The 23,948-nt window shown below is 40.4% G+C and overlaps 3 protein-coding genes across 5 annotated transcripts; 2 read left to right on the top strand and 1 right to left on the bottom strand.

Moving 5' to 3' along the window:
- Positions 1-2: 2 nt before the first annotated feature.
- LOC134177858 (ubiquitin carboxyl-terminal hydrolase CYLD-like) lies at positions 3-6,023 on the top strand. The gene is made up of 11 exons (XM_062644633.1): positions 3-486; positions 556-969; positions 3,349-4,008; positions 4,071-4,278; positions 4,334-4,595; positions 4,660-4,751; positions 4,812-4,878; positions 4,932-5,061; positions 5,124-5,232; positions 5,290-5,604; positions 5,661-6,023. The coding sequence occupies exons 1-11, from the start codon at positions 31-33 to the stop codon at positions 5,837-5,839; spliced, it is 2,892 nt and encodes a 963-aa protein (XP_062500617.1). The 5' UTR covers positions 3-30; the 3' UTR covers positions 5,840-6,023.
- Positions 6,024-6,210: 187 nt separating this feature from the next.
- Positions 6,211-9,726, bottom strand: LOC134177859 (ranBP-type and C3HC4-type zinc finger-containing protein 1-like). Its single transcript, XM_062644634.1, has 13 exons — positions 9,462-9,726; positions 9,223-9,394; positions 9,055-9,165; positions 8,927-8,998; positions 8,713-8,863; positions 8,563-8,656; positions 7,771-8,508; positions 7,168-7,349; positions 7,000-7,111; positions 6,800-6,946; positions 6,611-6,745; positions 6,408-6,551; positions 6,211-6,347 (listed from the first exon to the last, which is right to left on the bottom strand). The coding sequence occupies exons 1-13, from the start codon at positions 9,663-9,665 to the stop codon at positions 6,270-6,272; spliced, it is 2,340 nt and encodes a 779-aa protein (XP_062500618.1). The 5' UTR covers positions 9,666-9,726; the 3' UTR covers positions 6,211-6,269.
- Positions 9,727-9,843: 117 nt separating this feature from the next.
- Positions 9,844-23,416, top strand: LOC134177854 (general transcription factor 3C polypeptide 1-like). Of its 3 annotated transcripts, XM_062644628.1 has the most exons (39): positions 9,844-9,992; positions 10,071-10,262; positions 10,323-10,440; positions 11,403-11,811; positions 13,230-13,458; positions 13,514-13,605; positions 13,663-13,781; positions 13,911-14,077; positions 14,138-14,226; positions 14,292-14,356; positions 14,707-14,773; positions 14,834-14,969; positions 15,030-15,220; positions 15,315-15,406; positions 15,474-15,585; positions 15,731-15,828; positions 15,884-15,983; positions 16,036-16,219; positions 16,509-16,871; positions 16,936-16,992; positions 17,235-17,320; positions 17,381-17,482; positions 17,542-17,658; positions 17,716-17,801; positions 17,854-17,977; positions 18,033-18,101; positions 18,160-18,237; positions 18,661-18,720; positions 18,785-18,840; positions 18,907-19,198; positions 19,260-19,760; positions 19,821-19,901; positions 20,065-20,228; positions 20,632-20,761; positions 21,584-21,646; positions 21,837-21,927; positions 22,003-22,479; positions 22,572-23,003; positions 23,078-23,416. In XM_062644628.1, the coding sequence occupies exons 1-37, from the start codon at positions 9,944-9,946 to the stop codon at positions 22,104-22,106; spliced, it is 5,133 nt and encodes a 1,710-aa protein (XP_062500612.1). In that variant the 5' UTR covers positions 9,844-9,943; the 3' UTR covers positions 22,107-22,479; positions 22,572-23,003; positions 23,078-23,416. The 3 variants fall into 3 exon arrangements, with proteins under 3 accessions (XP_062500612.1, XP_062500611.1, XP_062500610.1); XM_062644627.1 differs by having other exon boundaries at positions 14,834-15,220; positions 22,575-23,003; XM_062644626.1 differs by having other exon boundaries at positions 14,834-15,220.
- Positions 23,417-23,948: the final 532 nt, after the last annotated feature.

Below are 23,948 nucleotides of genomic sequence, written 5' to 3'. Positions count from 1 at the left end.
TATCAATTTGGTACACACGTAACATCGAGAATGGCGCAGCCGCGTGAATTTAGTATGTGCATGCTGTTGGAGGACGTGGACGGTGAGGCAGAGGAAAAGATTTACGGCATAAGAGCACGCAAAGTAGTGGCGACCTTTCTACGAGGAGATCTTGTTATCCGGGAGCCCGAACACAAACAACCAAGCAGCCGTGATTATGTAGCTGTTCAAAGTTTCAACCCTAGAGAACGATTTGCTGTCGTTCCCAAGAGGTTTCTTGCAACTTTGTCGGAAAGACAGTTTCAACTGTTGTCGACAGTTCCATCTAGTTCAGACCGTTATGCTGCCTACCTGAACAAACATCTCAATGAAGCAGAGAACTATAGTGTTAACAGCAAGGTACTTGTTTACGTGTCCAATTATCCAGAACGCACACCAGGTGTCGTTTGGTACACGGGACCAGTTGAAAGTATTTCGCGTGGAATTCTGTTTGGAGTGGAACTGCTGGTGAGATGAACAGTTGACTTTCTGGCATGCACATGTAGAAAAGTGTCTGTAGTAACATTGTATGGTTAGGCTGATCCACCTCGAGGCAACTGCAATGGTACATTGAATGGAAAAAAGTATTTCACTTGCTTTGACAAATGCGGAGTGTTTGTCTCATTTGACAAGATGAGACTTTGTGCAACAGATGAAGAATTTGCACGTAGAGTGGCTGCGTTTTGTACAAAGTCGGACAGACCAACTAGGCGCCTGACAACACTGACACAGCGGGAGTCAGAGCAACAACACAGAGTCACTCGCTCCAAAACTGCTGCTGGACAAAAACAGTCTGATGCTTGTAATGAAGAGAACAAGTTGCAGATTGGCATGGAAGTTGTAGTGTTTGAAGATGGTGAGAAAGTGCACAAGGGTCACGTTAGATGGCTAGGAACAGCATATGGAACTGGAAAATCAAAATCTATGCAGCCTGTGGCTGGATTGGAAATGGTACAATAATCTTTTGAAAGATGAGATTTTTTTCTATTTAAAAACTGGTAATGGAAGGTTGATATTCAGACAAATACAGACTTTGCACATGATGTTGACCTTTACAAGTTTAATTTTGTTTGTAAGGTTTGTATTTTATCTGATAACGATAACATAAACAAGACCTTGAGGGATAATATAGAACTAAATGTTCCTAATCTTGAGTAAGAGAGAAAATATAATTTTTATCTGAAAATCTAATGGCAAGGATTAGACAACTATCAGTACTTAACCATATATCGACTAATGTTTTATGTTGGCATTTAGTTTTGGTGCCTGTAATTTGAAATTGCTTTATCTTAGACATTTAAGAATAGGAGTGTGCAGGTCACATTTTGTGTGCAACTAAACAAGGAGCCTGTTTATCCAAAAATATTTATACTGTATGGTCTGCTTGGGTGTCAGAATGTGTAGAAGTTGGAATTATCTCATTACAGTAGAACCTCGCTAATCCGAACAGCTCTGTACCACTGTCAGCACAAATAAGTTTGGATTAGTAAATTGTTTGGATTAACGAACAACGCCATATATAGGTCTTCGAAAGAACAAGACTTCATAGTTTTTGATCGTTTTGCGTCCAATTCAGTGATCTTTTCTTGAACTGGCGTAGCTTGGGCTCTTTTTTTCTTTAAATCAGAAATACTGCTACGTCCGACACCATAGTGCTCGCACAGTACAGAATAGGAACAAGTCGGCAGGTCGTCCAGTAGAGAAGTCTTATCTTCTATTGTCAATGTTTTGTGACGACGCTTAGGTTTCTTGGTGTTGTGTTTGACTAGTCAACATTGATTCTCTCTATTACGTGCCGGTAATGACCCGGATCTGCTTGCCTCGGAATTCTGAACCTGATCTGGACCCGCAAGGCAGGGCGCCAAGACCATTCGGATTAGCGAGGGTTCGGATTAGCGAGGTCCGGATTAGCGAGGTTCTACTGTAACTGCTGATGGTGTTTCCAAGTCATGTATAGAGAGGGGGCGTTGCGTGCATGTAAAAAGTGGGGACTGATATGCCTTTCAGTTATATTGAGAGTGGCATACTTTGATCATGCCCCTCAAATGTGAGGGGGATAGAGCCACCTCTTTCTCCTATTACGTGACGCCCCTGTATAGAGTCTATAGACTATAAGTACGTTGGCAAACATTTTGGCACAACTTGGGTTGAGTACATTTGTAGTGACATTGTTATGGACACAAATATGGCTATTGTTGCATGTATAGAATGTTCTCACTGCTATCTCACACACTGAAGTATGACATGTAAACTGGATTATTTTCATGACATTCTAACTAGTATGGTTGAAATTAATTAAATTAATTAAATTATATTACTGTTTTTGCCTACCAGTTCGTGATCACATAGCAAAGTGTGATTTAGGAGAATTATTTTCCAAAGCAATGTCTATCAGAAATTTGTTTACTCTTTTAACATTCTTATCTAGTATATATATATATATATATATATATATATATATATAACTGAAAATGTATGCATGCTTTCTATGGACGACCACAATTTAAGACCAATTGCTACCAAAATTGTCACGCACATTCGGCACGTTAAGAGGAAGGTTTTCGTAAATATATTGGACGAAGAATCCCCATTCGAGGGGTTGACTTTTTTCTTTGGAAAGTTTTGCATTGTTTGTAAATTGTCAGGAATAAACGACTATTCATTGATTGTTGATTCTTTTGCATAATGTAGTGACTAAATATTTTCAATGTACTGGTCACTTGATATTCAGTTTCATTGTTGTTTACATGCCATTGTTAGGTCACCATGCTATCTAACAGCCCATCAGATTGTGTTAGTTGATTTTGTTTCTTAATTAACATCAAACTACATCCAGAGCAAAGAGATAGGGTTCTGAAGAGATTATTGTTCGTAATTAAGTTAACTTAATTGGAAACGTGCTGACTATATGTTCAGGTTTTCAGGTCAATCAAATCAGGGCCATGCAACCTCTTGCAGATGAGGAGCCATAATTCCTACAGAATGTGTATATTTTATGGGCAATGATCAGGAACAAGCAGACCGACGATGCAGAATACTGCCTGCCTGGCGTGCAGCAGGTATACGGAAGAAATACCCACAGGAATAGTTGTTATACGTAGCTCGTGCAAAGAACGGGTTCAGAATCTAGTGATTTATATATTTGTAGACATTTCTCAAAGATGATGACAAATTAGATACAAACTGAAGGAGTTAATTGTGCTCATAGAACAGACATTTGTTTGTGTTTAGATTTGTAGTGTTAGAGCAAAGTAAACATTGTTATGTATATTTGTGTTACTGTCAAATGTAAGATTTGGTGTGATATGCTCTAACAGTCGGTGTCTGTAGGTATCTAAACATGTCAATATTCAGGGGCTAGAGGGAATGGAGTGTCAGAAGGGTGCTTTTTTCAAAACTGAGCATGGGGGCAGAAAAGTTTATCTTCCTGTCTCTTCTCTTATGCCGCTAACAGAATATAGCAAGAGCATACACAACAGTGCAGACAAGGGTGGGCCAGTCAACAAGCAAGAGTCTAATAGTGTCTTTCAAGGTGTCCAAAATGAGCTTAGAGGAGATCATGGGATAACAGTTGGCACAAATGGTTCATCAAAAGGAGTTGTGTTTGAGAAAGAAACACAATCAACGAATAGAACACAAGGAAGGAGCAATGCACACGTTGTTAAGCAGCAACAGGAACAGTTACTGCAAAAGGTTAAGGAAATGAGAAATTTATCTCAATCTGATGCAACTGGTGCACCACAAGATTTCTATATGAATGCTGCAATTGACTCTTCCAACGAAAAACGAAAGAACAAAGAATTGGGTTCAGTTGTAGGGGATGACTGTGCTCCTCTGACTTCTGATGAAGTATTTACTGATCCAAGCTTGAATATTGGATCAACAGTTGAAGTGGCTGTAAATGATCGTTCATTGCATGGTGTTATTCAATGGTTTGGATGGGTGAATACAGGAACCAAAGGCAAAATTAAAGTTGTTGGCATTGAGTTGGTAAGACTGTGGTTGATCATTAGTTATTAGGACAAAACTTCTTTTATGGCTTTCTTGTATAGGATAATCCAATTGAAGGTGGTACAGATGGTACATACCTGGGCCAGAGGTGTTTCAAGTGTGAAGATGGATGTGGTTGGTTTGTTCTTCCACAGTACTGTACAAGAGACAGTCGATTTGATACTCAACAAATTGGAGCACAACCTGGTTTACCTGACATGACAGCTAGTATGAGAGACAGAATGAGTGAAGCCAAAGGCAAAGATGGAGGTGAGGAGTGTTGTTGTTTAGCTAGTTTATGTGTAAAATTTCAATGTTTATTAAGGATATGGCCCTTATGGTGGAGAATTAGTTTCAGGTCATGTGTCATACAACAAGGCTGTGTCTGATGCTGTGTGTGGTGAATTTAAAGGCATACAAGGGCATCACAATTCTTGCTATCTGGATGCTACACTTTTTAGTATGTTTTATGCAACACATGTCTTCGACACAGTATTTAATCGGAAGGAAGCACCAGGACAAAAACAGAGTGTCTATGATGAACTTCGGTGCATTCTGAAGGACAGAATTGTTAATCCATTACGAAAGTTAGTTGCTAACTAGACACATCAAAATGAAAATGAAACATGAGTAATTTCTTGGTGCTTGCAGGAATCACTTTGTAAGGGCAGACCAAGTGATGAAACTTCGAGCTCGTCTAGATAAACTTGGTGACATTGATGGATTGACTCACGAAGAGAAAGGTTACGAGTTCACTAAGTGATATTATTTGATTTCTATATAATAAATACTTTATTGGACAGATCCTGAGGAATTTCTTAACACTCTTCTCAATCAAGTCTTTAAAGAGGAACACTACCTAAGATTGAGGTACCAAGACATGATAGTAATTTGTTGGTATGTTGATGAGAACGTTTGTGCAGGTCTGGGAAGAATGAACAAGGATCATACATGTACCAACTTTTTATGGAAAAAGATGATAACTTGCGTGTACCTACAGTTCAACGACTTGTTGAACAGTCATTTGTGGGTAGTGATGTTAAACTAGTTGAGGTATGGTTTAGTAATGTGCATGTCAGATGACATTGCATATTTGCAAATTTTTGTGCATGCAGGTTCCACAGGTTTTTATTCTCCAAATGCCAAGATTTGGGAAAAAGTTTAAACTGTATGATAGAATTCTGCCAAGCCCAAAGCTACAAATTGAGGACATCACAATGTGCTGTATGAAAACATTATTGGTGACAGTTGGGTTGTTGGTTGTGGCAGACTCTGTTGTAGGTAAACGCGTGTGTGTGATGTGTGAAGACTTTGCTGAAATTGAGTGTAAACAATGTCAAGTTCATCACCCCATTGAAACGTCTTGTTTCTGTGCATCTTTATGTTATATCTGTTCCAACCAGATCCACAAGCATAGTAAGAGAAAGGACCATCATCCTAAACGAATTAAGTACACACTACCACAAAGTAACTTGCATCACCCAGAAGAGCTGGAGTTGTTTGCTGTTGTTTGTATTGAAACGAGTCACTATGTTTCATTTGTGAAATTCGAAGATGATCAGTGGGTTTTCTTTGACAGCATGGCTGACAGGAAGGGTGAGTGTTTTGTCATAGGAATTTTGAAATACATTAGGAAAAAAGTTTACTTCCAGGTGGTGAAGATGGTTACAATATTCCACGTGTGACTCGCCTCCGAGATGTCCCTTATTGGTTGAACAATCCTGACAAAGTGCTACAAGCTGATTTACGAGACATCCCCGATCCTATTCGACGTATGTTTGTTGATGCATATATGTGTATGTACATTTCTCCCACTGAATCTATGTACTAATGCCTGGATATACTTGCACTAGTGGAACATCTATGGACTCGTTTCCTGACTAGGAATACTGAGAATAGACATAGCATGTCAGACAGTGTTTTGTGTTGGTACATAGTAATTCTTACTTCATGTCTGTGGCTGTGGGATAGGAACAAGGGATTTTCTTGCATTAAGGAATTATTTTCAGTGATTAGAAGGAAAGTGTTTCTAATCAGTACTCGTTTATATTGAAATTTGTACCATCAGTACATGTGTGGTAGAAGTGTTGATCATGGTAGTTGGGTATGTTTGTCAGTCACTTTGCTGCCAGAAATACGTAATTTGACTTTAACTATTGTCACCTGTAGCATACATTAAAAGTTCGTTGTTGCATGTTTGTACTTCATTATTGAAAAATGATGTTATGTGATCACATTTCATTGTTATACTAATGAAAATATCAGTGACAGTTTCTACAGTTAGGATGACACCTTCCCTTTATACCACACTTACAACCTCCGCTTGTATCACCCTTGCCCTAAGACAAAGACAGCATGTATAAAACATGCCATACAACCAGGATGTAGGTTTGTGCTACCTTTGGACCCCACCGAGGACCCTTTGTTGCCCAGCATATTTCTGTTTTACACATGGAGCAGCGAATCCAATCACATCCATCTTTCTTCTGGACGATTATCCTGCACTTTGGACAATACATGGCATCTCCTTGTTGTACCATTCTCTACAGCAACACGCAGTCACTACAGCAGTAAGCAACAGCAATTAAATACCAGCAAATACCTCCAACATTATTTGTGTTGCCTTGGCAGCTTCATCATTAGCTGCTCTACGCTGTAGGTCTTCTTGGTATTCTTTACAGTTCATTTCTGGATAGTGAATTGCCTTACACAGAAGGCAATTTCGTTTTTTACACACCTGAATAAAATGACTGAATCAAAGACTGTGACATTAATAGAATGTTTGTCATACTGGACAATCGAAATCATTGACGTCATCGTCATAAACACACCAGCCATGACAGTCGACCGTTTTGCAGTGGAATGCATTTTCCATTTGTGTCTCAGCAATGGCAATTCCACGTTCATGCCATTTATGGAAGTTATAGTCATCTAGCAGCTGTCACCACAATTGGCAAATAGCAATGCAACAAAACGTGTGAAGAAACTGACTTGCTTGATTTCTCGTTCAGTGAGGGGAGCATCACATGCAAACTCATCATCCATGTATGGGCAACGAACATCGGCTTCTTGTGAACTTTTTACATGCTCTGCTAAACATTGTCTAGTGGAGCAGATTGATGTTAATAGTAAGGAACTTTCCCTGTATGCAAGGCTCACTTGCAAAATTGGTGCAGACACTCTCGTAAAACAACTCCTTCACCAGGCTCAACACCAAGGAAGCAAATTGGGCACTCAAAGTCTTCCTCATTAGTGATAAGGTCAGTGTCAGCTGCTTTCATCCAGCGCTGTAAATTTTTTCTACGCTCTTCTTTTTGTTGCCGCTTTTGAGTTTCTTCAGCCTACAATGTGCAACAGGAGACACCATGTCCACTGTTAACTTCAATTTATTAATGATGAAATCAGAGGTTTGTAGCAATATTCTAGTAATCCATGCAATAATCGCTAATATACATACACTGCATAACTCAGTGCAATTTAAGTAACTACGAGTCAGTTGTGTCCTGGTCTGGACGAGTGTAAGGTAGATAGTTTTGACGAATGGGAGCATCGAAGTCGTTCACTTCGTCGTCGTCATCACATATAAGCGGTTGCCTTGGCACTGTGATATCCTGCAACGAGAAGAGATGCCTGCATCACTTCCCAAAATGTCACTACATCAACTATTAAATATTTGGCACTCATCCAGGCCAGGACTGTTGACATAAGTCAACATCAAGCAACAACTACACAACAGGGTGGAATTTCAAGTGATCATCTCACCTGCATTACTAGCTGACGTTGATGTTGCTCCTCCTGTATTCTTCTTTGTTCATCAGCTGTCAGTTGATAATTTGCAGGAACTACATAGTCCTGTGGTCTGTCAGCACCACACATCTCACAGCCTGGCCGTGTTGGCTTGTTTAAAAATGTGCACATTGCACAACTCCATCCCACTGGTTTGGGTGGTGGTGGTGGTGGTGGTGGTGGCAAAATATTGTGCTGGTTGCCAGCCTGCTTTCTTTGTGTCAGTTCATGTGCAATTTGACCAAACACAGCTGGTTGTTGTTGTACTCCAACCGGCATACGCCTTTGAGGTTCCTGATGCTCAATAATCTCTCCTGGTAGCTCTAGTGGATACCTAAGCCTCTGTCTTGGCGTTTCTGGAGCCTGACGAAATGACTCCTGAGGATGCTGTTGAAATGCAGCATGTTCTTTGGGAGGTAAATAAGGAGTGGGAAATTCACCTCCAGCTATATTTGTTCCATCCCTCACTGCAAGAGAGGGCTGGTTATGTTGCTGTGGTATTCCATGTTGCTGATGTTGTTCCACTTGTCTCTGTTGCCTTTGTTCTACTTGCTCTCTCGTGATGTCCACCGATTTGGATGACAGAAGGTACAAGTTCAAAACATGCTCACGAGGATTAATATTAAGCTGTCTGAGATTTTCGTTGTCCTTCAGGATACGTCTGTTAAAGAACCATCTTTGAACTTCAACAGGAAATTGATGCTGCTCATACACCTATAGATCACAGCAATATCACAACAATAGCTAAGCAACCAGCATCACACATGCCTTTTGTTTCAAAGTCTTAATAGATACAGTTAGTTTCGTTTCAATTGTAAATGATCCACCAGGTGTTTCTCTATCTTCCACCATCACGCGTAGCCTATATATCGAACCTTTCTGAAATACAATTTCATAACAGTGAAAAATTGATCTTACCTGTGAAGTTGAGGTTCAGGAGGTTTCTGATGAAGATCCACCTCAACATTCACATTTGCCTTTTTCTTAGCCAGCTCAGCAACAATACTCTGAGCTACACCCACATCGCCCTTGGCAATTGCATCACCTAGCTGTTCAGTGTACGTTTCAACTGCAGCACAGCAAACATTACCAATACAAACAATTGATGATGAATCGCTCTTTTATTACTCACTCATTGGCTTTGAATGTACAGGTGGAACACTGTGAAGGGCGTTGGCTGGAATACGCTCACGCTGACTATAGCCTGAAGTATAAATTAAAAAGTGAGCATTAATTAAGTCCACGCAGAGTCAATCAAACCTTGCATGGTGCTGAATGGTGCAACATTACCCACTTGCTGCTGTGGCCTCTGCCGTCTGGGGCCCAGTTGGGCAGGTGGTAACTCATCTTCGATTCGCCTCTCAGGAGTTGCTTTTAATAGACTCAATTAAAACAGAAACTAAAAACAAGAAATGGAGTGTCCCTCACTTGGTGTAGTAGGCATCAGCAGACTTTGAACGAATGTAGAAAAAACTTGTGCATCCGTTTCTAAGGTGAAGTTAAGACCGTAGATATGGTTACTGCCCAGTTGCAACTGATAGAACTTATCAGTTGTACATAGAAGTTCACTGTGTGGATCCAACTGCTCCATTAGAATTGGCTGAAAGAGAAGGACCACGCCCACTTCAGACCTGAGTCTCTAGGCTAACAGCAAGTTGTTTACTCACTGGAGTGTTAGCTGGAGCGTTCTCACAGCGTGCAACTATTCGGTAAAACGCTTGCTCGCCCTGGCGTCTTTTAAATACTTGAACTCGTGAGAGAGCTCGGTCTCCGAGTGAATTCCACTTTTGTTCGTGCGAATTGTAGAGAAAAACGTGGGCTTTAACGCTCACCGCACAAGTCTCACCTGCGACAGGACTTGCTGCGTCCATGTCAGCAAGTAGGCCCTGCAATCTGCTCAACGTACTTCCAACTTCCTGAATCAGCGATGTCGTCACGTGTTGTTTATCCGGGTACTTATCCGGGTATTTCTAATTGATTGTGCAAATTTTAGAATTCAAAAATTTTAAACAACTATTTTAAACAGTACTTGTCGCTCTTTTTAGTGTCTGTGTAGTGTTGCGCAAGTAAAATTCTATTCTCAAGTCCCGTATGTACATTGAAAACAACGCACTGACCAGCTACTGGTTCAATTTCAATAGTCTAGACGATGAACATAGGAGATGTCTTAGAAGAAATAGCGCTTGAAGGCTTGGCAGGTCGTTTATCTTCGTCAACTCTGTTCATTCACGTTTGTCACAATCAGTACTAGTTGTTGATGTACATGTGTTTGTCAGGATGCAGAGTAAATGAACTGTGGCAGAGGCTAGAAGCTAGGAGTGGAGCCAATGTGTCAGTTGAAGATAGAGAGAACATTTGGAAGATTCTGAGCGAACACAGTCGAGATGTGACCTTCCATGTCAACACACATCGATATCAGGTTTCTGATGCAGCAGAAGCAAAATTCAAGCCAAGAGGGTCGAAATTAGGTCAGTACATTTGTATACGTAAGATTTTCTAGTGGCACGATGTTTGCTTGCATGTTGTAGGGGCAGATGCTGTGTGTGACTCTGAAACTGGAGATCGAGGAATGTGCAGGGAATATAGTGGGAGACAGGACGTCAGTTTGCTTGTGTCAGGAATGTCTTTCGATGAAGTTACAGAAACGTGCGTGATACATGAGTGCATGATTATGTGTTCAATAGTAGGAGATAGACAAAATGAATGGAAACCTGTATTTCGGTACAGTTGTACCTTTTTTATGTGTGTGTGTGTGTGTGTGTGTGTGTGTGTGTGTGTGTGTGTGTGTTTGTGTGTGTGTGTGTGTTTGTGTGTGTGTGTGTGTGTGTGTGTGTGTGTGTGTGCGTGTGTGTGTGTGTGTGTGTGTGTGTGTGTGTGTGTGTGTGTGTGTGATGGGGTGTGTGGTGCTGTAGCTCATTTGGTTAGAGAGTGCATTTGGAGAATGAAAACATCCGCGACCTGCAGGGTTGCAGGTTCAAGTCACAGTGATGGCGACCTATGCCATAAATCTATAGATGATTGCACTAGTCCATACGTGGAAGTCAGGTCATGTCCGTAGACAGGAGGTAGACCGTCCGTACACTACACTTGCGGCGGGACGGATGGATGGATCGGGTGTGATTTCAACTGACTTCACGCTTGACTCGCCGGTACCCCTCTCTAGGACTCGACTCGGGTGGGCTTTGTTTCGCCGCAGAACTAGACTCAGTGTGGGCGGGTTCAATTTTCACTGCCCACCACGTGCGCTTGGGTGTAGGCTAGTTTTCTTATTTAAGCAAGAAACTTACACACAATTACTTCTCTCGACTCAGGAGTATAAACGAGTACCTTGTCATTGACTGGGGTTGACAAGACCGCTGGCTTGGCAGTAACATCATGCAGCAGACGGGTACTTGTGGGCTTTGGTGTCCAGTCCCAGAGCTGCGCCATAGTCAGTGCACCTAGATGACTTCGGCTAAGCTCCAGGTGGATTGTAGCGCTGGCCCTAAGCCTCCACGCAGTGCATGGAGGCCCTGTCTCTAGAGGCAGGGGAGCTATCTTCGCAACTGACCTTAATTAAGGTCGACGTCGAATGACATGGAGGGCTTAACATTGTCCATTTTGTATAGATGGGGTGACAGTCTTGTAGTTGTTGCTTCACAAGACCTTCGATTGTTTTCTCTGATTGGTTCATATCATGATCCTTGCTGTTTTCTTTATGACACCGAATATATGGCTTTGGAAGTAATTGGCAAACACAGGTCTAATGGAATCACAAGAGTTGAACTGGCAAAGACACTTGGTGTTGATGGAAAAGCCATTTTTTATCCAGTTCAAGTGCTCAAATCTAAGCGCTTGATTATGCAAAGAAAGGAATTGGCGAGGAGCGTGAAAACAACACGGATCTATTTGACTCGCTTCTATAGAGCTGCTGACAAAGAAGTGACGGTGTGGGATCAGCGGAAGACACTTTGTTCATTTCTCGAGAGACAACCCAATAAGACGGCAAACTACAAAGAAATCAGCAAACTCATATTTGTAAGTTTATATGTACCATACTACAAGTAATGTTTAGTGTCATATACTGTCCACAAAGGAATGTGAATGATGACATGATTGAATGGATGGGTGCATCATGAATCGATTTAGCTGTCATGTATATATACATGTAATACAGGAGATGGATTATAGGAGTTGTCAGCAGTTGAATATTAGTTGGGCTATGGTTTTACTTGTACCTATAACTACTGTAATAACCTACTGTATTTCTTTGATTGAACGGCTCTGTGTTTATGTTTTAGCTAGAGCTTCAACGGTGGCGTTTAAATGAGGGCGACGTTAATTTAAGGGCAATGTTTATTTGTTAATTAAGGCTCCCTGTTCGTGCTTTAGGAGTGTCATGCTGTAGGTTTGACAACATTTAAAGAGAACCATGAACACTTTACTGGTACACATTTTACACTTTGAGATGTCATGTGGTGGTGATACAGTATTTGAGTAGTCTAATGAACATTTGCCTCATGTATATGCCTCCGAAGAAGTCATACGATTTGTCTTTCAAAATTCAAGCATTAGATGAAATGAGGCATTTATTCAAGAGCGGCGTTTATATTTTATCTGTACCTCAGCTGCGGCGTTTAAACGAGGGTGGCATTTATTTGAGGGCAGCGTTTAATCAAAGAAATACGGTTGCTATTGTTATTGTGACAGCAAGATGGCTGACTGCATACTGCATTCTTGGCAACAAATAGATTAATGGTATGATATGTGTATGTACATTGTTGGAAGGAATTTTTGTAAGTTTGCAAATTGTTGAGTACTTCAGTTTGCAGACATTTTGTACTTGTACTTGTACATTTCCACATGGCCATTGCATATTACTGCTTTTGGTGATGTATGTGAACTCTTGCTGGTACACATGAGTTCCAAACAATTTCACAAACTTCTATGATAACTGGGTGTCATAAGGCCTGTCCACACTAGACCAGAATGGATCACAATTCAATCAGGATAGCGAGCTTCCACACTGCACTTTGAAAACGATACACCTCCACCTCTTTTTGGTATCACGCGACTGATGACTGATGTGTACGTGTGGGTTCTTTGCTTGTGGAAAGCGTTCATACAGTGACGTAAGGTGAGTGAGAACAAAGATGAGTGAGGAGGGTTTGATGTTTGATCCGACTACAATTGTAGCGTACATGAAGGTAACACACACCTATTTGTAACTGGACTCAACCGATTGCGATCAAAACCACCTCCCAATTATTGTGATTGGATCGCGATTAGATTGCGATCCAGTTGCAAGTGTGGACAGAGCTATAGTGTTTGGTTTACAGCATTGTGACTTGTTGAAAATATATTTAGTTTCATTGGTAAACACCTACCATTGATTTGTTCAGTACATATAAGGTTCCTCATGTGTAACAACTGCATAAATAGAAGAAATGTTGCAGAATAACAATTCCAAACAATTCAAAAAGGCCAGAGAGCTATTGGTTCGAAATTGCACAGTGGAGAAATACGAGACAGCAAACAAGACCTCGAGGACTCTTACTCTTCTAAAACCATATATTGATAATGACTTAGATGATGATGACAGTGATGTAGAAGACTCAGATCCACATTCAGTCAACGATGATAAGAGAAAGACAAGAGTCGAGGGTCGAGTTTACTGTCCCAAATGTAAGGGTTGTAAGAGTTATGTTAGCTTACCAAATAGCGAGGAATTGTTGTGTAGGGATGGACACTAAGATTGTTGCTGAGAAATGTCTTTTGACACAGTTTTATGAGAAGATTGAAGCTGCCGGAAGTCAAGGGATGACTCAACAAGTATGTGACTTGAATGCCGCTGTTGTAGTCATTATACATCCAGTTCATCTTGTTTAGGAGTTAGCTCAACAGTTTGACCTATCAAGACCTTATGCACGGAACGGACTCCATGTTCTTCATGACATGAATGTGCTGAGATTATTTGTTGAGGATAAAGGCAGACAGCAGACTGAGAGGTTCGACATGTACTCTGTATATAGAGCCATTACTGAGTTGTTAATGTACTGTTGTCTTGTGTAATTAGTATGTGGATTTTGCTTTGTATGTCAGCTTGTCTGCTTTACTTAATTTAGTACCTTATCTAGGCATGTAGCTCTGCTTCCAGTCAAGAAGAGTGTGACAACAAATATAATTACACGAACAACAAGCCCTGCCATGGACTCTTGCATGCCATCTCAGTCAAATAGTGAATCTCAACTAACACCTGATGCGGTTGCTTCGACAATCAAGACAGAAACTCTGAGAATGGGAGGTAAGGCTATCAGAGCATGGATTGGTTATGTTGTTTTTATCTATTTGTGTGATTGTACAGGTCAAGTGTTGGCAGTAAATCGAAAGGCTTGGTTGCGACAATTTATTGATGAGCATAATGTAGTGTATGGAGTTAGTGATATGACTGCAGTGAGAGCTTCTATTATTATGTTATTTTTTGTAATTAACTTTTTGTTTCTTATATTTCTTCATAGGGACTGAGGGAGTATGAAGCACAACATGGACGAGAACATAGCATTTGCAGGAAAACAATTATGCGGTATAGTTAATGTAAAGGTGGATGGAAAAATTGGTAGAAAATTGACATGAATTGGGAGACAGCTGGCAGACAAACAGACAGACAGACAGACAGACAGACAGACAGACAGACAGACAGATTGTACATTAGTGTTGCCGTGGACTTCTCTTGGTAGTTTCTCTTGTAGTTGCTCATGGTGTAAATGCTTGATTTAAATGGAAAATGTAGGTATGTATTGACAGACAGACAGACAGACAGACAGACAGACAGCTAGAAGGGAAGCATGTGAATTGCACATGAATAAATAATTTGCTTGCTGAGGAGATTACCTGTAATATCAACAATTAACTTATTCACTTGCTATTTCACAGTGCGCTTTCTGAACTGATCACAGCAGGAGAAATCGACACATTGACAACTGAAATTTCTGGCCAAGCTGTAATTTCTGTCTTTCACAATTTTATCTATTGCAATTACAAATTCACTCTTTGGCTGTAGTGTCATTTCTATATGAAAAAAGGTTTATCAACTTCATCTGAAGCCTTCCAAACAGTAGCAGGTCATCTTCGTCTCTCATTTGATGCCAAGAAAACAACAGCCGGGATTGCTAGAAAGAAAAAAGCTAGAAAACAGTGTATAAAAAATGTAGACGTCACTGCTGTGGAACAGCTATTGATGGAAAGCCATGTGGCAGGTGTAGTAGATTCTACCAGTGTTGAACATCTTCAAGAGAATGTCAGTCAATGTCCACCTTTGACAACACAAGCAACGGCTACTGCCATGCTAACTGATGAAAATCCAACCAAGGAAGGTAGTTTGACACAAGAAATGATGAACAACAATCACAATACAGACACAGAAGCTCCAGTTAGCATTCAAGTTGAGGTAAACATTGCAGTTTGTGCAGAAGGACGAGAACTTGATGCACAAACATGAATGTTAAGGTTAGTGATGATCTAGCATTAGAATCTTTTTATAGGGCGAGCGGCTTTTTACGTTGATGCCTAAATTTCAGCGCTTTCGTGCACTTCATAGATATCTTTGGGAAGGTTTACATTCGTCTAATGAAATGTATGTTAAGTGTGACATTTATGAATGAGTGATTGAAGATTGATCTCTGAGATCTATTTATGATCAGTGCTTTTCAATTACCAGCGTCAAGCAAGGGAGAAGGTTGGGTACTGCTTTCTGTAGCTGTCAACTGTATGCCTGTTGACACTTTCTTGGCTACTATTGGGTTTAGTGGAAAGGTACAGTGTTGGTGTATGTGTGTTTGCACGTGCATCCACATGTGTGTGTGTGTGTGTGTGTGTGTGTGTGTGTGTGTGTGTGTGTGTGTGTGTGTGTGCATGTCAGGAATTCTATTATAATAATGCATTGGTGGCCATATTTTAGTCATATGAACTAGAGACGTTTTTGCAAGACTCGAAGAATGCAAAGACAACAATCAGCAACCTTCCAGATACCATCTCTACACTTCTATGTGCTAAAAAGTAACTTTTAATATTAATATTATTTCTTCCTGATTGTATTGATTTGTCATGTTAGGCCACATGTGTTTGTAACTATGTATAACATGGTTAAGAATTTGGAAGGACTGAGGTTGTTAAAAGTTGTTGAAGGATCTGGAAGCCGCCATTATGGCAATGTATTTTTCTTCTTTGTTTTTATTTTTCTCTGTCTTAGTTTTGTGCTTGTAGACTCATCTTTCTGTGGAACCAAAAGTTGCATTGTTGGATACGCGAGAAGCAAGCCCTGCATATTGTCACTTGCTGTGGTCTGAGGCTAAGTCCTTTCCATGGAAAGAATTTTTATTGAGCCATTTATCTGATTTGGATCAAGTTTGGTTTGATATGGAGAGAATTTGTGCAAACACTCAACTAGGTAAGGTAATCTTGTTTGACTATGCTTCTCTCTTTTTAAGTGTTTGTATAGTTTTTGTGCTTACTGGTTTATTGAAACTATTGATTAATGTATTTTATCTTTTTTTGTAGTGGGATGTTGTAGTTTTTGATTACTTAACTGCTTGTTGGTAGAAACATGTTACTTTGTGGCTCGTGTATTTTACAATAGACACGCACATGCAGAAACTTCTGCAAACTTGCCCTTGTTAATACGTGTCGTAGCTTCTTAATTCTTACAGAAGTGTGTTTGTATGGTGTGCTTTTTATAGGAAAAAGAAACTTTAAATCTGAAAGAGAAAGTGTTGCATTCAAAAGTAAACGAAAAGAGGGTCCCGTCGAACCAGTCAACTTTGACCAGCTGCAGGACGATGATGTAATTGGTGCAGCTGGTCTTCCGTGGCAATTTTTTGCACATATTCGTCGCAGCTGGACGAATGCTGTGTACCAAGCTGCACCTGGTGCAACTGCTTCAACTATCGCGTTGAAAACAATGAGAGATACCGAATCAGTGAAAACAGTTCAGGTTGTTGTGCCGCCTGGCAAAAAGCTAAATGAAGAAAGACGAGGAGGAAAAGGTCAAAAGCGTGTGAGATTTACTGCTGAAAAAGGAAGTGCAGCGAAGAAAACAAAAGGTTAGGAATACACACTCTGTAGAGATGCAAACTGTTACATGATATTGTCTGGTTGTGTGTTTAGTGCCAAAGAAAGTAACACCACACCTAACAAGAAAGAAGCTGCCTCTCAAGATGCGAGGTATAAGGACAGCAATTTTTGTACCTAATTATTGAGACATGAGCTAATACAATAATTTTATATATAGAGATTCATTTCTTCAATACAATAATAATCTAATGTATTGAGAGATTCATCCCTCCAATATAATAGTTTGCTGTATTGTGAGATGCATCGTTTCCATTACAATAGTCCGATGTACATGTACTTAATATGCGTTTCTTCACACTACAGGAGAAGTGTTCATGTGTGGATTATTGTAGGAGGAATCAGAGATGCTCAGGATTTAGCAGCTAAGTCGTTGAAGAAGAAACTACGGGTAAAATTTAGCAGCCAAGAGGACAATCTGGTATCTTTGTTTGTTTGTGATTAATCAGCAATCTGATTAGTTGCTATCTTTACTTTGAAGATATTAATCTGTGGGGCAGCAAAGGATTTTATCAAGAAGCACTTTCGATATGATCCTGCATGGATAGATGTAAGAAATGTCTATCAGGAGATTGCTGGTTCTGTAAGGAAATTGTGCTTGAGAACAAGCTGTGATATTGTTGACATACACTTCTTAAGCAGGTTGCATTTGATAAGACTTCATATGCAATTCAACGACGATTGGCGTACATGAGACATCGTTCTCTCATTTCAGCACAAAGACTTCAGTCTGTGTTGGCTGAGTTGGATCAGGACAAGGTTATCACAGATGATTGACTTTGAGATCTATAAATCAACCGATTCACTTTGTTGTAGCAATTTGTCAAAAGAAATGCGAAAAGCCATGCTGAATATCTGGAAATTTACAAAGAGATCATAGTCAAACTCTGGAGAAAACACGGGTAGACAATATATTGACAAATAATTACAACATATAATCAGCATTGCTTTTAGTGGAAAACTGGATTTGCCTTGCAATCTACCTTCTGCTTCGGTTCCAAGTATTCCCAATTCTTTTGCTCGGCTGCAGGCAGAGTTTAATTTTCGGTTGGATTCTAAACCAGATGGCAGCATAGCAGTATGACTTGTTGAGACAGTGACTCTTGCTCTGAAATATAGAATTTGAATTTTAGAAATGCTTTGTGCCAAATGATTGTGATGCAGTTTTTGTTCGTCGATCATTATTGCAGAATCTATTGCTGGTGAGGTTGTTGGTGTTATTGATGTTTAGATGTGTGATTTTGTATGATTATTTTGCAGTCTGTTTACTCCAAATCAGACAAGCCTGCCAAGCACAGTTCTCTTCAACTTTATCACTTGCTGGAATCATATCCTGAAGTAAATCTTCTGTCTCTATTTTATACCGTGGATTGTATGTCAATTTGTTGGTGGTGTTTGTATGGTTTCTATGTAATCCTGGCTGAATGGTAAATGGTTTATCACTGTTTGATGTCTGTTTATTTGTGTGCCTGTTTGTCTGCTTTTCAAAGAACAGTTTGGCAGCCTGTCAGTCTGTCTGTCTGTGCATGTCTGACTGACTGAATATGACTGTGTTTTTCTACTTGTTTGTTGGTCATTTGTCTGGCTGTCCATCTGGTTTTTGTTCTTGTTTTTGGTGTTTCTTTGTCTCTTCCTTTCATTCTTCATTTGTCTGTGTGTATGTGTGACTGTTGTTTAACGTCTTAGAGTATTTGTTTGCTTATCAGTTTACCTCTATTTTGCCTTTTATTGTGTTTTTTCTCACAATGTGATTTTGTCCAGGAGGATCTGCAAGCTGTTTATGAGGACTTGAAAACAACAAATACTTTAGTTAGAATGAAGGTGAGCAAATAAACAGGTGTACGTACCTACTCACGACAGTATTCATACTTGCATTCTAAAACAGATGAACTCTAAAGAAGATGACATTACATTTCAAAGCAATTTGAAACTAGGATCATCGTAAGTACAATGATCTTGAAAACTTACATTTGACTAACTGCACGTGCATATTGTGTCTCTTCACAGCTATCATCGTTTGTTTGTAGTTGATTGTCCGCGAGAAATCTTTTCAGATGTCATAGATATCGAATCTCTCCCAACTTGTGATTACATGGATTTTGATGATAATTCGTTCTCAACTACTGATGCAACATCTCTCTCACTCGAGCACCAGACAGCCAGCAATGAGTTACAAAACAATCTAACAGCAAACAAACAACTAAATAGTGCAGATCATTGTGGGACAGCCTCGTTGGACTTGTCTCAAGTAAATGGCAGTTGCATTGCTCAACTACTTCCAAAGATGTTTACTTCTGAGGTTGTAGAATATGCATCAGGCATCCATTGTAAATGCTCTTGTATGATTAATGTGTCTGTAGGTGTATGTTGACGCACAACTTCCAGCTGCTTTGTTTGATGCTGTGGACTGTTCTAATACAAAGAGTGGTGAGAAACAGGATGCAGACGTTGGAATTTTGTCTTCTGAAGATGAAGAATTGAGAAACGATGACACAAAGAAAGGCTGCACATGGACAGAGTCTCTACAAGATTATCTGAAAGTTCCTGAACAAGGCGAAGCTAAAGACAGTTTTATAACAATCTCAAGTTGTGACATGGAGATGAACAACATAATGAAACATGACAGCACATTGACTGTGTCTAATGTCCGTAAGGATACAAGCACCACACTTTGGGCTACTTCAGATTCGACTGAGTTAGAAATGGATGTCGCATTTGAGGATGTGTGTATTACTGATGATGAGTTAGTTGTGGTCTGTCAAAAATTGGAATGGCAAGCAGATGAAATCAGTGACTTGTTAGTTATTCTCGTGGAGGTGAGAAACAAGGGATGGCAGGGAATTGAAACACAGTCACTGATGGTGAGACTGTCATATCTCTTTTGTGGTGTAAATCTGAAATAATGGTATTTGCTTTTTTAGAATGATTTAACATTACAGCATAGTATTCAGTCATCAATGTCACTAGAGTATTTGGTACAAATGTTGCTAAACTTTAGAAAGGTTTGTGGTGTGTGTGTGTGTGTGTGTGTGTGTGTGTGTGTGTGTGCATGTGTGTGTGTGCATGTGTGCATGCGCGTGTGTGTGTGTGTGTGTGTGTGTGTGTGTGCGTGCGTGTGTGTGTCTGTGTTTGTGTGTGTGTGTGTCATTTTAATGTTTTCTGTAGGTCCACAAGGTGGGTTTTGCTACAGAACGACTAGTTTGTCACGAAGCTTGTCATCTGTGGCATTTCAAAGCCATCGGTAGCAACATACAGAAGCAGATTTTAGAAAGCAACTCAGCAAATCAAGAAGCGAGTGTTGCTTCACTGGTATCAGCTGGCCATGACAGGCAAGTGCATGCATAACATACTGCATGAGTATGTTGTACTTAGGCTGTACATAGGTTGTGCACATAGTACTTACTGTGTGTGTGTGTGTGTGTGTGTGTGTGTGTGTGTGTGTGTGTGTGTGTGCATGTGTGTGTGTGTGTGTGTGCATGTGTGTGTGTGTGTGTGTGTGCATGTGTGTGTGTGTGTGTGTGTGTGTGTGTGTGTGTGTGTGTGTGTGTGTGTGTGTGTGTGTGTGTGTGTGCCCAGTGGGTGGGTGTGTTTAGTGTACAGATGATTAGATACTGAGAGAAGTCAGCAACAAAGTTATACAGACAGCACATTTATTAATTAATTTTAGTAGGTACTGTATACGTTATTGCTATCTAGATGAACAATCTGATGATTGTCTGGTTTATACTCCAGGATAGAAGAGAAATGGTTGGTAAAGTCTCGTCCATGGATTGCGTGCAGTGGATCTCTAAACAATCATCAACTGACGTACTTATTGCAAGCTGTTCTTAACCAAATTATGTGGAAACCAGGCATCACAAAGGTACAGTAGCTACTGTACACATACTTGCCACATTTGAGCGACTTACTCAACATTAGTTATTGTTATACATCATGACATATATAGAATCACAACAGGGTTAGTGCTTGCCATGCATGATCACTAGCTCTCACTTGCTTGCTTCGAGGCAAAACGTGAAGCAGAAGGGTATGTAAACAAAGTGAAAATTTAAAGGAAGAAGCCAAGCAAACTGTTGTTATTAACTAGGCGTGAAGGCTGTTGCATGAGATTGTTAATCTTTTGATCTGATATGTATCCACACTGGCAGGATGAACTTTGGGAAATCTAGGGAGTATACACTGTATACACACACAAGGAAACATGAAACAAGGAAACATGCAACAAGGAATCATGCAACAAGGAAACAAACCAGATGAAACAAACAGCCAAGAAGCTAACCTAAGACACACCTGTCTCTAGGGCATGTTTTGTCTGATAGATACTACAGTTGATTACAAATGACTGTCGAATGCATGCATTACAGCTCTGGTGTGACTACGTTTAGCTGATATAGTCAGAAATTTGCCACACAAGGTACTGTGCAACTTGTAAAACAGATTTTCAGGTGGGTTGATGTACAGTACCAGAACAACTACGTTTGATGTGTTTACTGTATGGTCATCTGGTGATATACATATTTAGATAAAATATAAACAATGAAGACAGGGTATCATGAAGACAATACACGCAGATTATCTGTTTATTGATATTCGACCACCCATCCTAGTTACCTGGCACAGTACATCACCACATCTTCTTATCAGATACAGTCCATTTTGAGTGTTTTCTGCGTGTTCTGTTCAGGACATGATTGAAAGAGAAATTGGCCGAGTGGTCCATCCTGCTGCTCTGGATGATCTTTTAGAGGTATTGAAAGCAAATTATTTTCTGTGCTGAATGTATTATTTGCAAGTTGTCTGTTGCATTGTACTATTGTGATATGGTTGTACCTTACAGTAGTACATTGTACCTGTACATTGTGTGCACACTGTATTGTCACAATGTGTAATACTGTATGTACAATTGTATGGTATTTTATTGTTTGTTTGTTTCTTAGTTTCTGGAACTATCCAATTGCATTGAGCGTCACCTAATGCAGCAGATAGACAGACCTACGTTGTTCTCAAGGCCATTCTCACTGTTGCCAGGTATAGCACGCACGTCATCTCTTGTTTACACTACCATATGACATCACCATGTTTACAAACATCCCACGCTTTCAGGGAACAGACACTCCACCAGTTCCGTGACGCATCTCTTTGCTACAGCAGACTGTGTCTCTTGTTTGGCGAAGGCGATGAAGTCTGAAGAAATAAGTAGGGTATAAATAAAAATGTACAAATGGTCATACAATCGGTAGGATTAGAGGTGTGTTCGTGGTGAAATTGCGTAATGAAATTTGATTCTTTACTTCCGCTCTTTCTATGGAAACGGTAATGCTGACGTACGTTCCGAAAAGTGGGTGTTCTTATCTAGTCGACAGGTTAGGCTAGACGCTAGTCACAAATTTAGTGCTGTGCTGGGCTTTCCTGCTGCCGGTTGCAGTTGTTGTCGATTTGTTGGTTTCTTGAGATTGTTTGGTTTGGAAATTGTAACAACACAATTACTGCTTTGTCCCGTGTCTTGCTATGGCTGCAGTTGCAGTGAACACTTCAAAACAGAAAGGAAAGGACTCTCCTGCAAATGGTCGTCTAAGAAAGGTAGATCCACACTTTTGTCGAATGGTCGCACTAGAATCGTGAATTCTAGCCTAAGCTTGCGCTAGCAGTTTCTAGCTTACTTTTCGTTTCAGCAGGTGGAGAGAGAGTCTAGCCTGCCTGTTATTCCTGCACCTAGATCTGCTCCTAGCAATTGCAAGTCAGTTTGCAGACAGAATCCGCCTCGTTGTAGAGAGGACAGAAAGCCTTTTGTTCGTGATGTCTCTCCGTTGGTTTCTCGCAAGCAGCAGGAGGAGAGAGTCAATAGGATTTGTTCTCGTCCGCCGTTGCGGTCAGCGACTGTACCAATGCGAAAGAAGGATGTTCGTCCGGTAGGAACTCGCAGCCCTCAAGGTGGCAAGAAGCTGGAACCGCTCAACCACACAAGTGTTGCTAAATCTCGGGAGGAGACAGACGCCAAGAAATGCGGTATCGGACAAGTTGGATATCGCTTGAGGAAAGGGAGCAAATTGCCAGCTATTCAGTTGTCGTGCCCTTCCATTATTGTTACCGACACAGATTCTATGGTACGTAGTAGGCGGAGCACATTGCTCATTTGCAGACGGCCCGACTGTTTATAAATATTGTGCTTTTGGTGTAGCCGCCTATTGAAAGAGCGAAGGAAAGTACTATTTGGAAATCTGCATCTAATCCGGAACTGTCATTATCAGGAGAGAGTAACTAAAGCAATCTACAATTTCAATAATTTCAATTGTAAAAAGATAGATTTAGTGAAAACTTTGCAAATTCGTAAACAGTTTAAGGAGTAATTCATTACAAAACAGTAATGTTTCTATGCTTTCAAATTTTATGAATACAGCACTGGTTTACTGTATATTAGTTGAAACAAGTGCTCTCTTACAGCACCAGAGAACTTGCTACATGTCTATTGCTAGCTAATACATAGTAGAAAATATTAATAACATCCATTTCGCAGCTACACTAGCACATCCATCTTTATACAAGCGTGCTTTCTGAGTAGTGATCTGTTCCTCGTAGATCTGGCGCTGAGGATTGTTTTGAGGTAAGGTATCCATTGGTTCCAAAAGGACACCGAGGAAGATTTGGGCTCGATGGATGGTGTTGATGTTCAGGTCTGCCCCCGAATGGGGGCCTCCAGTTTGGCTGGCGTCCCAATGATGACCACATACCTTGAACATTTAAAGCATATTACTTTGGTGTTGAACTTTGGTATGTTTTGCCTGTACACACCTTTCTTTTCTCGCCATGTTGCTTGAATTGATTCCTTCCACGATTGTGGCAAAGATTCTTTCAGTGCAGTAGGAACAGACTTTAGTGAGTGAAACACCTTCTGGACAGCTGATCCAACTGTGCAGCTTCGTGGAAGATGAGGACTGTCTCCTAGAATTGAGCAAAATTTGTGAAAACTGCACAGATTGTAAGTGCTTATAAACATGTAAAGAGCTAACTAACCTTCACTGTTGACATCAGTTTGTTGCAGGCATGCAGGG

Source organism: Corticium candelabrum, chromosome 4 (genome assembly GCF_963422355.1).
Source record: "Corticium candelabrum chromosome 4, ooCorCand1.1, whole genome shotgun sequence".
In the NCBI taxonomy this organism is placed as follows: domain Eukaryota; kingdom Metazoa; phylum Porifera; class Homoscleromorpha; order Homosclerophorida; family Plakinidae; genus Corticium; species Corticium candelabrum.
This window is presented reverse-complemented; position numbering and strand designations above follow the sequence as displayed.

Excerpts from the sequence above, each read along its gene's own strand:
- LOC134177858 (XM_062644633.1), top strand. The coding sequence starts at position 31 with ATGGCGCAGCCGCGTGAATTTAGTATGTGCATGCTGTTGGAGGACGTG. Across the intron at positions 5,062-5,123 it reads GTGATGTTAAACTAGTTGAG|GTTCCACAGGTTTTTATTCT; the intron begins GTATGGTTTAGT and ends TTGTGCATGCAG. Across the intron at positions 5,605-5,660 it reads CAGCATGGCTGACAGGAAGG|GTGGTGAAGATGGTTACAAT; the intron begins GTGAGTGTTTTG and ends GTTTACTTCCAG.
- LOC134177859 (XM_062644634.1), bottom strand. The coding sequence starts at position 9,665 with ATGGACGCAGCAAGTCCTGTCGCAGGTGAGACTTGTGCGGTGAGCGTT. Across the intron at positions 8,999-9,054 it reads ACCATTCAGCACCATGCAAG|GCTATAGTCAGCGTGAGCGT; the intron begins GTTTGATTGACT and ends TTTATACTTCAG. Across the intron at positions 8,657-8,712 it reads CCTGAACCTCAACTTCACAG|GCTACGCGTGATGGTGGAAG; the intron begins GTAAGATCAATT and ends TTCGATATATAG.
- LOC134177854 (XM_062644627.1), top strand. The coding sequence starts at position 9,944 with ATGAACATAGGAGATGTCTTAGAAGAAATAGCGCTTGAAGGCTTGGCA. Across the intron at positions 9,993-10,070 it reads AGCGCTTGAAGGCTTGGCAG|GATGCAGAGTAAATGAACTG; the intron begins GTCGTTTATCTT and ends TGTGTTTGTCAG. Across the intron at positions 18,102-18,159 it reads TATTGCAGAATCTATTGCTG|TCTGTTTACTCCAAATCAGA; the intron begins GTGAGGTTGTTG and ends ATTATTTTGCAG.